General features: G+C 34.7%; 1 protein-coding gene across 6 annotated transcripts in view; it reads right to left on the reverse strand.

Moving 5' to 3' along the window:
* Positions 1 to 13,449, reverse strand: part of GRIA2 (glutamate receptor, ionotropic, AMPA 2) — a 153,461-nt gene that overhangs the window by 22,437 nt on the left and 117,575 nt on the right. For all 6 annotated transcript variants that reach the window (XM_011959719.1, XM_011959718.1, XM_011959720.1 and 3 more), the window contains exon 12: positions 9,011 to 9,209. In XM_011959719.1, coding sequence (XP_011815109.1) covers positions 9,011 to 9,209 — 199 coding nt within the window. The remainder of the gene's footprint in view (positions 1 to 9,010; positions 9,210 to 13,449) is intronic.

Genomic DNA, 13,449 nt, shown 5'->3' on the forward strand with positions numbered 1-13,449 from the left:
GTGATCCGCCCGTCTCGGCCTCCCAAAGTGCTGGGATTACAGGCTTGAGCCACCGCGCCCGGCCCTTACATAATTTTCATAAGGAGCCTTCAAAACTGTAAAGGATTAGCAATCAGGTCTAAGCTTTATTCCCATCTTTTTTCTTTTTTTTTGAGACAGAGTCTTGCTCTGTTACCCTGGCTGGAGCGCAATGGTGTGATCTCAAGTCACTATAACCTCTGCCTCCTGGGTTCAAGTGATTCTCTTGCCCCAGCCTCCCAAGTAGCTAAGATTACAGGTGCCCACCACCACACCCAGCTAATTTTTATATTTTTAGTAGAGACAGGGTTTCACCAGGTTAGCCACCTGACCTCAGGTGATCCTCCTGCTTCAGCCTCCCAAAGTTCTGGGATTACACGTGTAAGCCATCTTGCCCAGCCCATCGTTCATCAATCATTCACCCCAAAAAATGGTTAGACTAAGTGGTTCTGACTAAGGCAGCAATTGGGGTCTGCTTTAGAATCAAAAGCAGAAGAGCAAATCAGGTACACTTTCAAGGGGGCGGGCTTTGAAAACTCAAACTCATCGAATAGGAAACATGACAAGCTCACCGCAACATGTGGAAGATGTGAAACCATTTCCCCTAGTATGGTTCTGTTTTTGGAGAGAGCACTCACATCTGAAGGCTTAAGTAATGATAGGCAAAAAGGGAGGCTGGTGTCAGTGACCTGACAGCCACATCCCCAGAGAGATGAACTAAGGAATATTACCTGTACTTTTTTTTTTTTTTTAAAGATAGGGTCTTGCTCTGTCACCCAGGCTGGAGTGCAGTGGTGAGATCATGGCTCACTACAGCTTCAAACTCCCAGGCTCAAGTGATCCTCCCACCTCAGCCTCCAAAGTAGCTGGAACTACAGGTGCATGCCCCTGCCATGCCCAGCTAATTAAAAAATGTTTTATTGTAGAGATGGGATCTTGCTGTGTTGCCCAGGCTGGTCTCAAGCTCCTGGCCTCAATTATTCTCCCATCTCAGCCTCCCAAAGTGCTGGGATGACAGGTATGAGCCACTGGCCCCCCAGCCATGTGTCCTCTTTTATTCTTCCATTATCTTCTCTCTTCCTGCCCTTTCCATTTAACAAAGCCTCTTTCCTGATAATAGGAGTGAGGAATCTTCAAGTGTTCAGGTCTCAGGTAACCTCCTAGGTTTGAGGGTCAGGGTTTGGGGTATGTCACTTTCATCTTTGCCTTTAGAAGGTGCTCCCCTAAGTTGGTCCTGCTCACCCACTTCTCTAGGTCCTCCTGAAATCTTCCTCCATAAACCTGTCTAAATGATGGGGGAACTTTCTGTCAGAGGTCTTTGAACCACAGCAACTCCATCTTGAAGAGGGGCTGGGTAAAATGAGGCTGAAACCTACTGGGCTGCATTTCCATACGGTTAGGGCATTCTAAGCCACAGGATGAGATAGGAGGTCAGCACAAGATACAGGTCATAAAGACCTTAATGATAAAACACGTTGCAATAAAAAAGCCGGCCAAAACCTACCAAAACCAAGATGGCGACAGGAGTGACCTGTGGTCATCCTCACTGCTACACTCCCATTAGCACCATGACAGTTTACAAATGCCATGGCAACGTCAGAAAATTATCCTATATGGTCTAAAAGGGGGAGGCATGAATAATCCACTCCTTGTTTAGCATATAATTGAGAAATAGCCATAAAAATCGGCAACCAGCAGCCCTCGGAGCTGCTCTGTGGAGTAGCCATTCTTTTATTTCTTTACTTTCTTAATAAACTTGCTTTCACTTTATGAACTTGCACAAGATCCAAGAACCCTCTTTTGGGGTCTGGATCCAGACCCCTTTCTGGTAACGTTCCTGTATCAAATGAATACATGATTTTCTGCACTGGAATCACACCTGGGCTATGTCCAGTGTAACAAATTCACTCTATGGCTGCAGTTGCCAGAGTTTTACCCTCACTTTCCTTTGTTCCCCTGATTGGATTTCCTCAGTACCCATTTCCTCTTCTCTTCTTTTTTTTTTTTTTTTTTGACGTAGTCTCGCTCTGTCGCCTGGCTGCAGTGCATTAGCATGATCTCGGCTTACTGCAACCACCACCTCCCGGGTTCAAGCTATTCTCTTTCCTCGGCCTCCAGAGTAGCTGGCCGCATGCCATCACACCCAGTTAATTTTTGGATTTTATTTTTAGTAGAGATGGATTTTCACCATGTTGATCAGGATGGTCTTGCTCTCTTGACCTCGTGATCTGCCTGCCTCGGACTCCCAAAGTGTTAGGATTATAGGAGTGAACCATCAAATTTTCCTTCAAATATCAAAAGTCTAATTGAATAATTTTTAAAATGTTGTCGATAATACTTATCTTTAGTTGAGATTTGATTCCAATATATTTAAATAATTGAACAATTCCATTCTCTTCTCTACAGAGCTCTGGGACCATGTTTATCACCATGGCAACTAGTGTGAAAGATCCAACAGAGGTAGGCAGAGATGATTCTTTTACTTAAATAAAATAATAAAGTGAATTGAAAAGTAAGACATTTAAAGCACCTGTAATTTATTTTGAAATTAATATTTTCTGTGAAGCATTTAAACAGGAATTTTAGAAAGGTTTTGAAATGAGAGATTAAACCCAAATCACTTCTGTATTGTTTTAACCTTTCCTTCTAGATGAATTCTCCTCATGATCTGCTATTGGTGTGAAAACGAATGCTTTCTCTTTGGTGTGGACAGTAATAGAAAGTCTCCTGTAATCTGATTAGTTAAATTATTTAGCCAGTGTATCGCAAGACTGGTCTTTAAAAGACACAATTGCATGGTTACAGAGCACATTGATAATTTACAAAGAATAGTTATGGAAAGAGAATGACCAAAATAACACATCTACCCTGGGAAAAGCTGCCACTTTGCACAATAATTATAATTCAAGAAGCAGACATACACCTTCCTTAGCATTGGGTCACCAAAAACACATGTTTCATCATGGCTTCCTCTACATTTCCTTATTTTTCTCTTCCTATGAAATTTAAGAACTACTGAATGAGCTGCACAGTCCTTAAACTGGGCAATACATTTTAAAGGAAACATTTTGACCCTTCCAGTATTGTTAACCCACTAGTGTTAGCTGAAATCAGAGATCATGGGTTCTCCCGAAGGCAACTTAGGCTAAATGTATTCATAAATACATTTAGGATGCTTTATGAATTCAATGCTTTCTCAGATGTTCTGTGGAATGGTGATAAAAATTAAAATGTCAGAGAAAGAAAAACTGCTAACCAGAGAGGAAATGATTTTAACGTCTCCTGGATCATCTAGAGAAGAATTGGGCATGCAAGAGTTGTCAGCTGTGCAGATTGTTCTGCTATAATCAAGCCCCCAAAAAACTAAGGAAGAAAAATTTGTAATAGATGACTAACTATGCATGAGTGACTTGCAACATATGCATACGATGCTATTTTTTCCTTATTTATTCACATTCAGCATTTATTTAACACCTACTATTTTTGAAACTATTTAAATATTTAAGCATGGGTGACACATCTATGAAAGGTCTATTTCGATATGAGTAATGTTCTACATATATAGAGAAACAAATGGCTATACTCATTTTATTTCCAAAATATTTGAAAGATATTATGTATTGATAAATAGATATATACATATGTATCAGAGACATACATATTTCCGCCTTCATAGAAATAGGCAATAGAGGCAATTGTGGCAGATAAATCATTAGCAATACCAGGAATAGTAAAATAAGTATGGGGAATGACAGATTCGTGAAGTCCATTATTTATAACATGTCAAAAAAGAAATCATGCTGTATTATTACTAAACACAAACAATAACTGATTTAAATATAACTTTAATGAAATAGTAATTAATATAGTTCCATAGAAGAGGTGTCATAATGGCTAGAACATTTTTATTTGCAATTATAGTTCAGGAATGTTTTCATATGTAAATATAAATAAGTGTATCATGTGCCATAGAGTTGAAAAAAGGTTACCGTCTTTTAAAAAAATACTCTCAATTATTCTAATTCTCTTGTAATATTGATTATATAGGAGACCATGTATGCACATGGAAAATTTCAAACTAATTATTTCACTGGTAAGTAACAGCTGCATTAATATTAGTTATCCATTATTTATACTATTTCTAAGCTCTATAAAAAGTCTACAATGCTGAATAATAACAGTAGAGTCTCGTGGTTTACTACCAGACTAAATATCTTTTGCAAATGGAACAAACTGCATTAAACAAGAAGGCAAATACTTTTATTTTGAGAATGTTTAGAATCTTTTTCTTTCAACATTATCATCAAAGTAGACCATATATTTAGAGAATAATATGTGTCCCTCATCCTCCCAGAGGAGACAACCAGAAGGAACAGATTGCAGTGTGGGAGACAGCACAGACAAGAAGAGCTACTTCCTATCTGCAAGCTAATACTTGTGCTTTGTGTTTTGACAGGCCAATGATAGGTTTAGATAAGAAAACCATTTCCTGTCCTTAAAAATCAAAGTTTCTGTAGTAATATACTGCATATGGGTCCTATACAATCATTTTCTACACAAAGTCATCTACTTCAAGATCTGTCCTATTTTATTGAGATAAGAAATTATTAAAATGTGAAGCTCTAAAAATAGTGGCTTATAATTGAAAGGCTAATTCTCTCTTAATTATAGGTATACTACAGTGGTACTATAATTAGGGATGATCAGTAACTCCAAAATGATTCAGACTTTATCATTCACTCTGTACAAGGATGTGCATGAGTTCCATAAACAGAAAACTGCAGAAAATGAAGACAGATTCATTTTCCTCACATCTCTTAGTGGTTACAAGATTGTTCTCCGTTTACTCTCTCTTTCAAGCAAACAAAGTAAGTATTTCATGAATGTTTCATTTAATGATCATCACTGAAGAAAAGTATAGATTTTAAATTAGAAAATCTGCAGCTTAAATTGAACTTCTATGACAATTACATACTCACTGACTTTACTAAAGTAATATTAATATAATGTGGTTTGTTATGATTTACCTGAAATCTGAAAATATCTTAGACTTTAATGGAAGAACAAACATCATGTCAGTATAAAACAGATCCCTAACTATTAAACAAAATATTCATCTTATAAATTTATATGAAGTGCTTTTATTTCAACAAGAATATACTTTTATGAAACAATTAACATTGAGACAAAAGATAGGAGTTCAAAATTCTGAATTCTATTTTAGAATTGGCCTTTAATTTCTAAACGGCCTCAATTTACTTTTTATCTTTCAGTTAGTTATTATTTGAAATTTAGAAAATGACCTAACTTCTGAAACCCATGTCTGCAATGCTAAATCCAAATCTCTGGCTATGGTGAAAACCAATTTATCAGTTGACTTGATAAACTCAGTGATAGTAGAAAATTTAGCAATAACATAACTTATAAAATTCCCAGTTGTAAAAGACCATAAAAAGGACAAAGCTATCACTAAAGCCAAATTAAGCCACATTACAAAACATGAAGATAAATGTTAGAACTTTAAAGATTAGCAAGTGATAGAAGTGCATTATTGCATGTGTAATCAGCTATTTTACTGGATCTTGACTCCGAAAGTAAGCGTAATGAATGAGTAGAGAACAAAGTAAGCAATACATGTTTTCAGTCTTGCTTCAGCCCACTTCATCCATATCCCTTTCTTGATAGGCTGGACACCATAATAATCAGTCTGCCAGCATTCACTCTGTTCTGTATCTACCTTACACAGAAGTCCCAAAATTCCTTAGAACCAAAGAAAAATTGAGAGAGGATGAACCCAAGACCTGTGGTGAATGTTAATGTAAGGTATACAAACAAGAATTCCCTTTGCCATATTTTCTACAGAAACTCAGCAATTCAACCACACTACAGCCAATAGACATACTGTGGTTCACCCTATGATTTAAGGAAAAAATATTAATGAAAATCAAATCTACTTGTCTTTAAAATGTCTCTAAATTAGTTTCATTTTGTTCAATGTTTTACATAATGTTCTATGAAAAAAGTTGTTGACTCAAAGGGAATCTGTTACGCAGTTTCCCTATACTAATTCAGTCAACTCTATGTGAAAAGTATGATACTTGATGGATACAGTTGGAAAGCCATAGTATCCTACAAAACATTTTGAGAATCAGAAGCATAAATAAGATTTTCCTCACTATTGTCATCATGGCATCCAATTATCAAATATTATTGTAATACAGTTAGCAAAATTGCTCAAAATTACTCATGAACTAGCAAAATTTTTATTTAATTCAACTTGAAGAAACAAAACTTAAATATACATAATTTCCAAAATTGCAACCATGTCATATACTTCAATGAAAGAATTAACATATAAAGTTCCTGTTCTCTTTGGTGATGCCTGCTGTTTTGTTGGCTTCTGTTTTTTGGTACAAACAGAATAGTGTGATTTTAAACAAGTTTGAGCCCACACTCTTCTTTCTCTAGATAAGGAGAAGCTCACTACAACATTATATGCACTGAGACCTAGCCAATGTCATTTCATCAACAGTTCCTTTTGGAGATAGTTTGAGAGGAACGGTGAGGACTTGCTTGGGTTTCAACCGTTGTCTGATGTTCTAGCATTACACAAGCAAGTGTGGATGTAACCAAGAACAGAGCACGAAGGCAGTGAAATAAATCCAGAGACTTTGCTGCACAAGGAAAAATAGTGTATAGAAAGAACCCTGGCTAGGAGGAAAAGACCTCAGCGTATTTATTAGTTGCATGAAGTTAATCAAATGCCCCAAATTATCTGAGCTTCTGTCTAATAATGCACAGATATCAAACAAAAATCATTGCCCTGACTATCAGACAGAAATATTGTTAGGTTAAAACAGGTAATGGATAAGAGACTTCTTTGGGGAGCTATAGTGATAGATAGAAGTCATCAGTTTGCCTAACTATCCGTCATCACTTCTCTATTACTCTAGGGAAGAAAAGCTCCACAACCTTATAAAACCTCCACAATTGCATATTGGAACAAATGGGCTCCATGAGATTAGTGCACTGAAACAGAAAAGTAGCAACATTCTTTTCCCAGACTCAACTAGCTTTCTTATCTTGTCTACTAGGGAATGTGAATACACTGGACATACGATTCTAGCACCTGGTGATTAAGACACGTGTTTCTATGATTGACTCAGTGAAGATGTACTGAAAAGCTTTGTGAATGTGAATGTGTAGTAGTGAAAAGTAACTGGTACTACTATTGTCCAAAAAGGTAATAACTGAAACTCTCCACAGATGCATGCTCAACTGGAAGAGAGTGTCTGAAAATAATTAAGATTATTTTAATCGACCAGGTGCAGTGGCTCACGCCTGTAATCCCAGCACTTTGGGAGGCTGAGGCAGGCGGATCACGAGGTCAGGAGATCGAGACCATCCTGGCTAACACGGTGAAACCCCGTCTCTACTAAAACTACAAAAAAAAAAAAAAAAAAAAAAAAAATTAGCTGGGTGTGGTGGCAGGCGACTGTAGTCCCAGCTACTAGGGAGGCTGAGGCAGGAGAATGGCGTGAACCCGGGAGGTAGAGCTTGCAGTGAGCCACGATCACACCACGGCACTCCAGCCTGGGCCACAGAGTGAGACTCCGTTTCAAAAAAAAAAAAAAAAAAAGATCATTTTAATCAACAAAAGTAGCACCAAGTAAATCATGTTGTAACAGGTATCTGCATCATTCTCATAGATCTCATTTACTTCAAGAGGGAGCACCTAATTTTTCCAAATAAGATAAAAGCAAGCCACACTGCATACAAATATTAAAAATGCTTTCAAATGCACTTCTAATTGAGGAACATACAACATTTTTAAACTGAGTATTCATACACATGTTGCCTATATGTTTAGAAATGATAATACACTGTCATTAGTGTCAAATCTACATTACAAGGTTCATACTAAAATCTGCATTAAAGTAAAAAAAGCTGCTGATGGTCCACATCTTTGCACTTAAATTGAGGTACCTAATTAATTCATCAAGGTCCTGCACTCTTCACATACACTCAAGTTACTACCTGTTATTAGCTACGGTTCTACCACTCCCACTCCCAGAACCCTTTCTCCCATAGTATCTTCAGCTGAACTGAAGTTATTCAGAAAAGAGACCAGAGGTAATGTAGCATGAGATAGTCTTTAAATTCTGACGGTCATTTGAAGGTCCTAATTCTAATTCATGAATCAGTTGGACTAGATCTCACTCAAACTCAGATATATTCGAAGATATTTATAGATTATCAGAGACCATTACATGTCACCAATATTGGCTTTAGACCTATGTTAATCAGCTGCATTTAAACATTTTCATAGAAAGAGTTGTTTTATACACACAATAGTAGGAAAAAAGAAAATTATGCCAACATCAGGCCCTTGGGCTTATCCTATAAAAAGAGAGCATAAGAACAAAAGTTAAAAAAGTAACCTACATCTAATAGACACAGTATAAATATGCTACATATTTTAAAAGTTAGGAAGTGGAGGGCCTTTGTTGGCTTTTCCTTGGAAGCTTTGCACAGAAAATTCAGAATCAACACATATGAACATAATCTGTTTCCTCACACATAATTAACATAATTGATTTGAATGTGAGTTTTTCAATTATGAACTAGGTAAGATAAATGCAGTCATATTTATTTAAAATCAAACAAAAATAAGATGTTTTGTTGAAAACATAAGAATCTAATCTTAACTATACTTTGCTTCAATGTTATTCCAAAAGGACAATCAATTTTGGTAAAACAGATTTCATTGCAACATTGTGGTTTTTCTCCTAAGGAGTTAGGAGTCAGAAATTAGAGCTATACCTAAGTATTGGGATAAGGAAGGGTCAGAAGCAGAGACAAGGTCAAGAACAGAAATAGAATTAGGGTTACTTTCACATAGTACCTTGGAATTGACTATGGAAAGGAAACAAAGTTTAAATAGGTTAAATTTCAGGAACAAAATCAGAAACTACAAAGCAGAATCTCTTACCCTGAAAAACTCTTTAGTGGAGCCAGAATCTAATGTTCCATAAGCAATTTCTGTTTGCTTAGAAAGATCCTCAGCACTTTCGATGGGAGACACCATCCTCTCTACAGTCAGGAAGGCAGCTAAGTTAGCCGTGTAGGAGGAGATTATGATCAGGGTAAAGAACCACCACACACCTCCAACAATGCGCCCAGAGAGGGATCTAATAACAAGTATGAAATGGATTTGTAAAGTGAAATGAATGACCTAATAAAAAAACAAGTTAACAGTATTATGCAAATATTGACTTATAGGGGAATATTTAATTTTATATTTTTCAATATAGTTAACGAAATTGGAAATCATTAAACATTTTGGGCAAGGAGTACAGAGTAGCTAAATTTAACAGCATACACACAGGTCAGAACTTCTGATTTCTGGAATACTTTCATAATTGTATTGCCCAAATAGTTTGATATGAATCCCATAAGAAAGCAATTTCAAGAAATTTACAAATACTCATAAAAATTTATCCACTCATGATGTAAGTAAACATAAACAAGAGAATGTAATATCACCAGCAAAGCTCATAACAATGTTTATGAACAAAATCAAAAATTGAATAAAAGCATACTCCACAGATATAACTTTAAAACCAAAGAAATCCTCCCTTTAATTCACTCAGTGAATTTCCAAAACAAAAAAGGCCCCAAATTTTGTTAATCTTGTGTATGTAAAACATCGGTATTAGATACAGTACAGGAAAGAAAAAATGAGGAAGAAATAATGCTACAAGCAAAGATATCACACCAAATATAACTATTAATGAATAAAAATCAGATGGCTTCAGGGTATGGATGGCTATGACCCTATTCCTTTATGTGTCTTGCTTAAAAAAAACAAAACAAAACTTAAAGAAAACAAATTATACATTTAAAAGTTTGTGAAGATATAAATTTCTAGTTTGAGGTATAATAAAGTAACAATATTTTTCTGACTACAAATTCTTACATAGAATAGTTTTTAAAAGCTTAATAGATTCCCAATAATTTATTTTAAAACCTGAAGTAGGGGAATACAGGTGTAGAGATACAGTAAAAGATATATACTGCATTATTTTGAAAGATTTGATGGGATTCTGCACATAACTAAGAATTTAAGTGATATTGATAAACCAATAAAAATAACCATTTCTCTGTTGTCAGTAACTCTGCTATGTCTAACAATTAGACTTGCTAGTGTGAATAAGTGATATTTCTAAAAATTTAAATCATGCTTGGCAATTTATGATCTAAAGTTTTTGACAATTAACACTAAGAAATAAATCTTTTGATGAAACATATACTAGATGAAACACTCGGGAAATATTTGTAGAATAAACCACTCAAGCAGTTAAGAAAGGAGAGAAGCTAATTTAAATGAAAAGGTTTTTTATATAGAAACATCAGTTGCTAAAATAAAGGAGATAGAGAGAGAAAAATAGCAAGGAAAAACAAAAAGAATATAATTAAAGGTCTTTATCACAAAGTCTGTATGAAATACAAAAAATTAAATAAATATGATAGGATGGAAAAAGTTAAACACTTCTCACATATATTCTGAAAAGGATATTAAATATATTTTACATTTGAAAAATGCCTTATGCAGACACAATCACTCTCAAAATGTTCACTATTCATCTAATATCAATGGGAAATATAGTTATACGACATGTATCATATATTTAAGAGGGCAGATTCAGTACCTGACTGCTCAAATCCCTTAAAACAAAAGTTGATTACCATGTAATCAGCTTTTGACTCTACACATCGCATATTACTTTACAATATGTTTAAGAATCATTTTTATAAGTCATTCTATTCCAGTTGGAAAAATTAAGAAATGTTAGATGTAAGTTGTCCTCTATTCCAGTCCTTATATCAGATTTAATACGTCAACTGATTTAAAATGTATATGATATCTAAAAAATTTTATTGGACTTATAAATAATTCAAAGGCAAAAAGTACTTCAGCTATTTATTATTTACTTTTAAGTATTTTTAAAGTATCAATTCATGTTTCTCAAAGAGTTCCTGAGAAATTATGCAGAGAAGGAAATTCAATATTATTTTATGGTGACAGACAAAAATTACTTCTAAAATTAAAACTTTCACTCATCAGCATCAGCACTAAAGGAGTAAAGAAATGTGCATATGCTCTTATTTCTTTTTAATCCCCACTAAATCGTTTTTTAAATGACACACGTTTTTATATTCATTTGATTCCTTTAGGGTCATTGTGGACAATCCGGAAGCAAACAGGACAATAAAAATAACCTTTACAGCATATTGCTCTCATAATTTCTGTGATTCTATTCTCCATGAGACCATGTCTTATAGATAAGATATTCTAAACTTAATTTCAGACAAATGAGAAGTTACTTAATTTAACAAATCACTCTAGATTACAACTTAAATGTGTTCTATTAACATTAATAATATAGTATCATATCATATTTTACTTGGAAAAGAATTATAAATATTTTTTAATATTTAAAGACATTCTAAAGTGATCTGTGGATGTCATGCTATTTAAAACTGATAATAAGCTACTGTATTCTTCTTAACTGGGGTAACTATCATTGCATTCTTAAAAATGATAGTTTTGTTCATTAAAAATCATTAACTTTGCCAGTGTATTATGTTGAATTTTAAAATGCATATATAGCACAAGTGAAAGACATGTATCTCAAATGTTTTAATAAACTAAATTTTTATCAAATACACTCTGAAGGAAAAAATACCAATCAATAACAAGGAAAAATATGCTATCTAAAAATCTGTTTATCCTACCAGGAAATAAAAGTTACTACATGTGAAATTGTAATGTCATGACTCATGAATGAAATCAAAAGCACAGAAAAAATATCTTAATTTAGATGCAGCCTTGATGAAAAAGAGAAGTCATCTATATGTCATGGTCGACTCTGGGATAATACAGATTGCTGATATGCCTTGTGCTCCAGTCCCTGTGTGCAATTAGGTTTCCCACTCCTTGACAAACACTGGATACCTAAACAACTACCTGCAGTGCCATCATGCCCAGGAGCAGGCATCGACAGGAACCCAGGCCAGACTGGGCTGACATGTCCTACTTCATAACGAACCCACATACACTGTCCCTACTATCCAAAAGGCATAGCACAGGATATTATTGCCTTACATTTCAGAACTAGGGTAACAAACTTCACTGTCCTTCTTACCAAAGAGTGAACTACTTCTTTATCATTTTACGGGCCAGAATGTTCTCTGAGACCCCAATTTGGTTAGTATTTTCCTCCAAATTATTAGAAACTTCTCTATATGTCTTTAACTTAGATCAAATAAACTAAATACAGAGATGATAAAACTATGAATCTTATATATTTTGTCAGAGGTAAAAAAAATATATACATGTCATGCTGTGCAAATACCATTGGCATATTTCTAATCCACTGAAGTCCCACAGGGAAGTCACAGGGAATCTGGTGAAACTGAAATTTTAAAACTCTGTATAATTCATAAAAATGTAATTTTTTAAATCATTCCCGCTAGAATTACCTACTATCAGAGAAGTAAGCTACTGATAATTGCTGCCTACATGATGTATTTCCTTTATCTCACTGGGTGAAATATACTAAAAAGATTGCAAAAGATACAAATCTTTGAGCTTCTCATACAATTTTCTTAAATTAATCACTTGCTATGCTCAAAAGTGATTTTGAGAATATACTCACAATATAATAAAACTGTATCATGAAAGGCACCCACTCCATTAGTTATTAAGATATCCTGTAAAATCAAAGAAGGGTACTAGAGCCCAAATTAAAACGCGCCAGTAGACTGACAAACATTTTGACTTTAAATGTTAATCACACTAGAAAAACATGATTTATTCCTCTGAAGAGCCAAACATGGCTATCATTCTTATTCATATGTGCAACATGAATAAAATCAATAGGCACTTTGTGGTAGATTCATTATAATTAGAAATTCTAGTGCAGGGATTTAACATATCATGAGATTAAAGGTAGGTGAGTTTATTCCATGATGTGTGTGTATTACCATTCGATATGGATAGGTTTTTTTAATGAATGATTAGTCCCTTCCAGGCACTTGTGGGTACTTGAAAATATGCTATTATATTAATCCAGTAACCTCACCTAGAAAAAAAAATTTTTATAGTATCTCTCCCATAGCATTTCCATGAGCTAATGATGGGAAAATAAAAGAGATGAGATGTGAGCCAACAAAGTTTTATTTAACAAGGTGTTACTTTTGCAGTTAATAAATAACATTGCCCATTTTCCCATATACAGGTCTGTGCATCAACACACAGATGACTGTAAAATGAGAATATGCAGCAAAAACACGGTACCCCTCCAAGAAGGCATGGAATGATAGGAACCTTATGCATTTTATAGCCTCTCCATGGTGTGTATAATT

The sequence above is a fragment of the Colobus angolensis genome, unplaced genomic scaffold (genome assembly GCF_000951035.1).
Source record: "Colobus angolensis palliatus isolate OR3802 unplaced genomic scaffold, Cang.pa_1.0 Scaffold5, whole genome shotgun sequence".
Lineage (NCBI taxonomy): Eukaryota > Metazoa > Chordata > Mammalia > Primates > Cercopithecidae > Colobus > Colobus angolensis.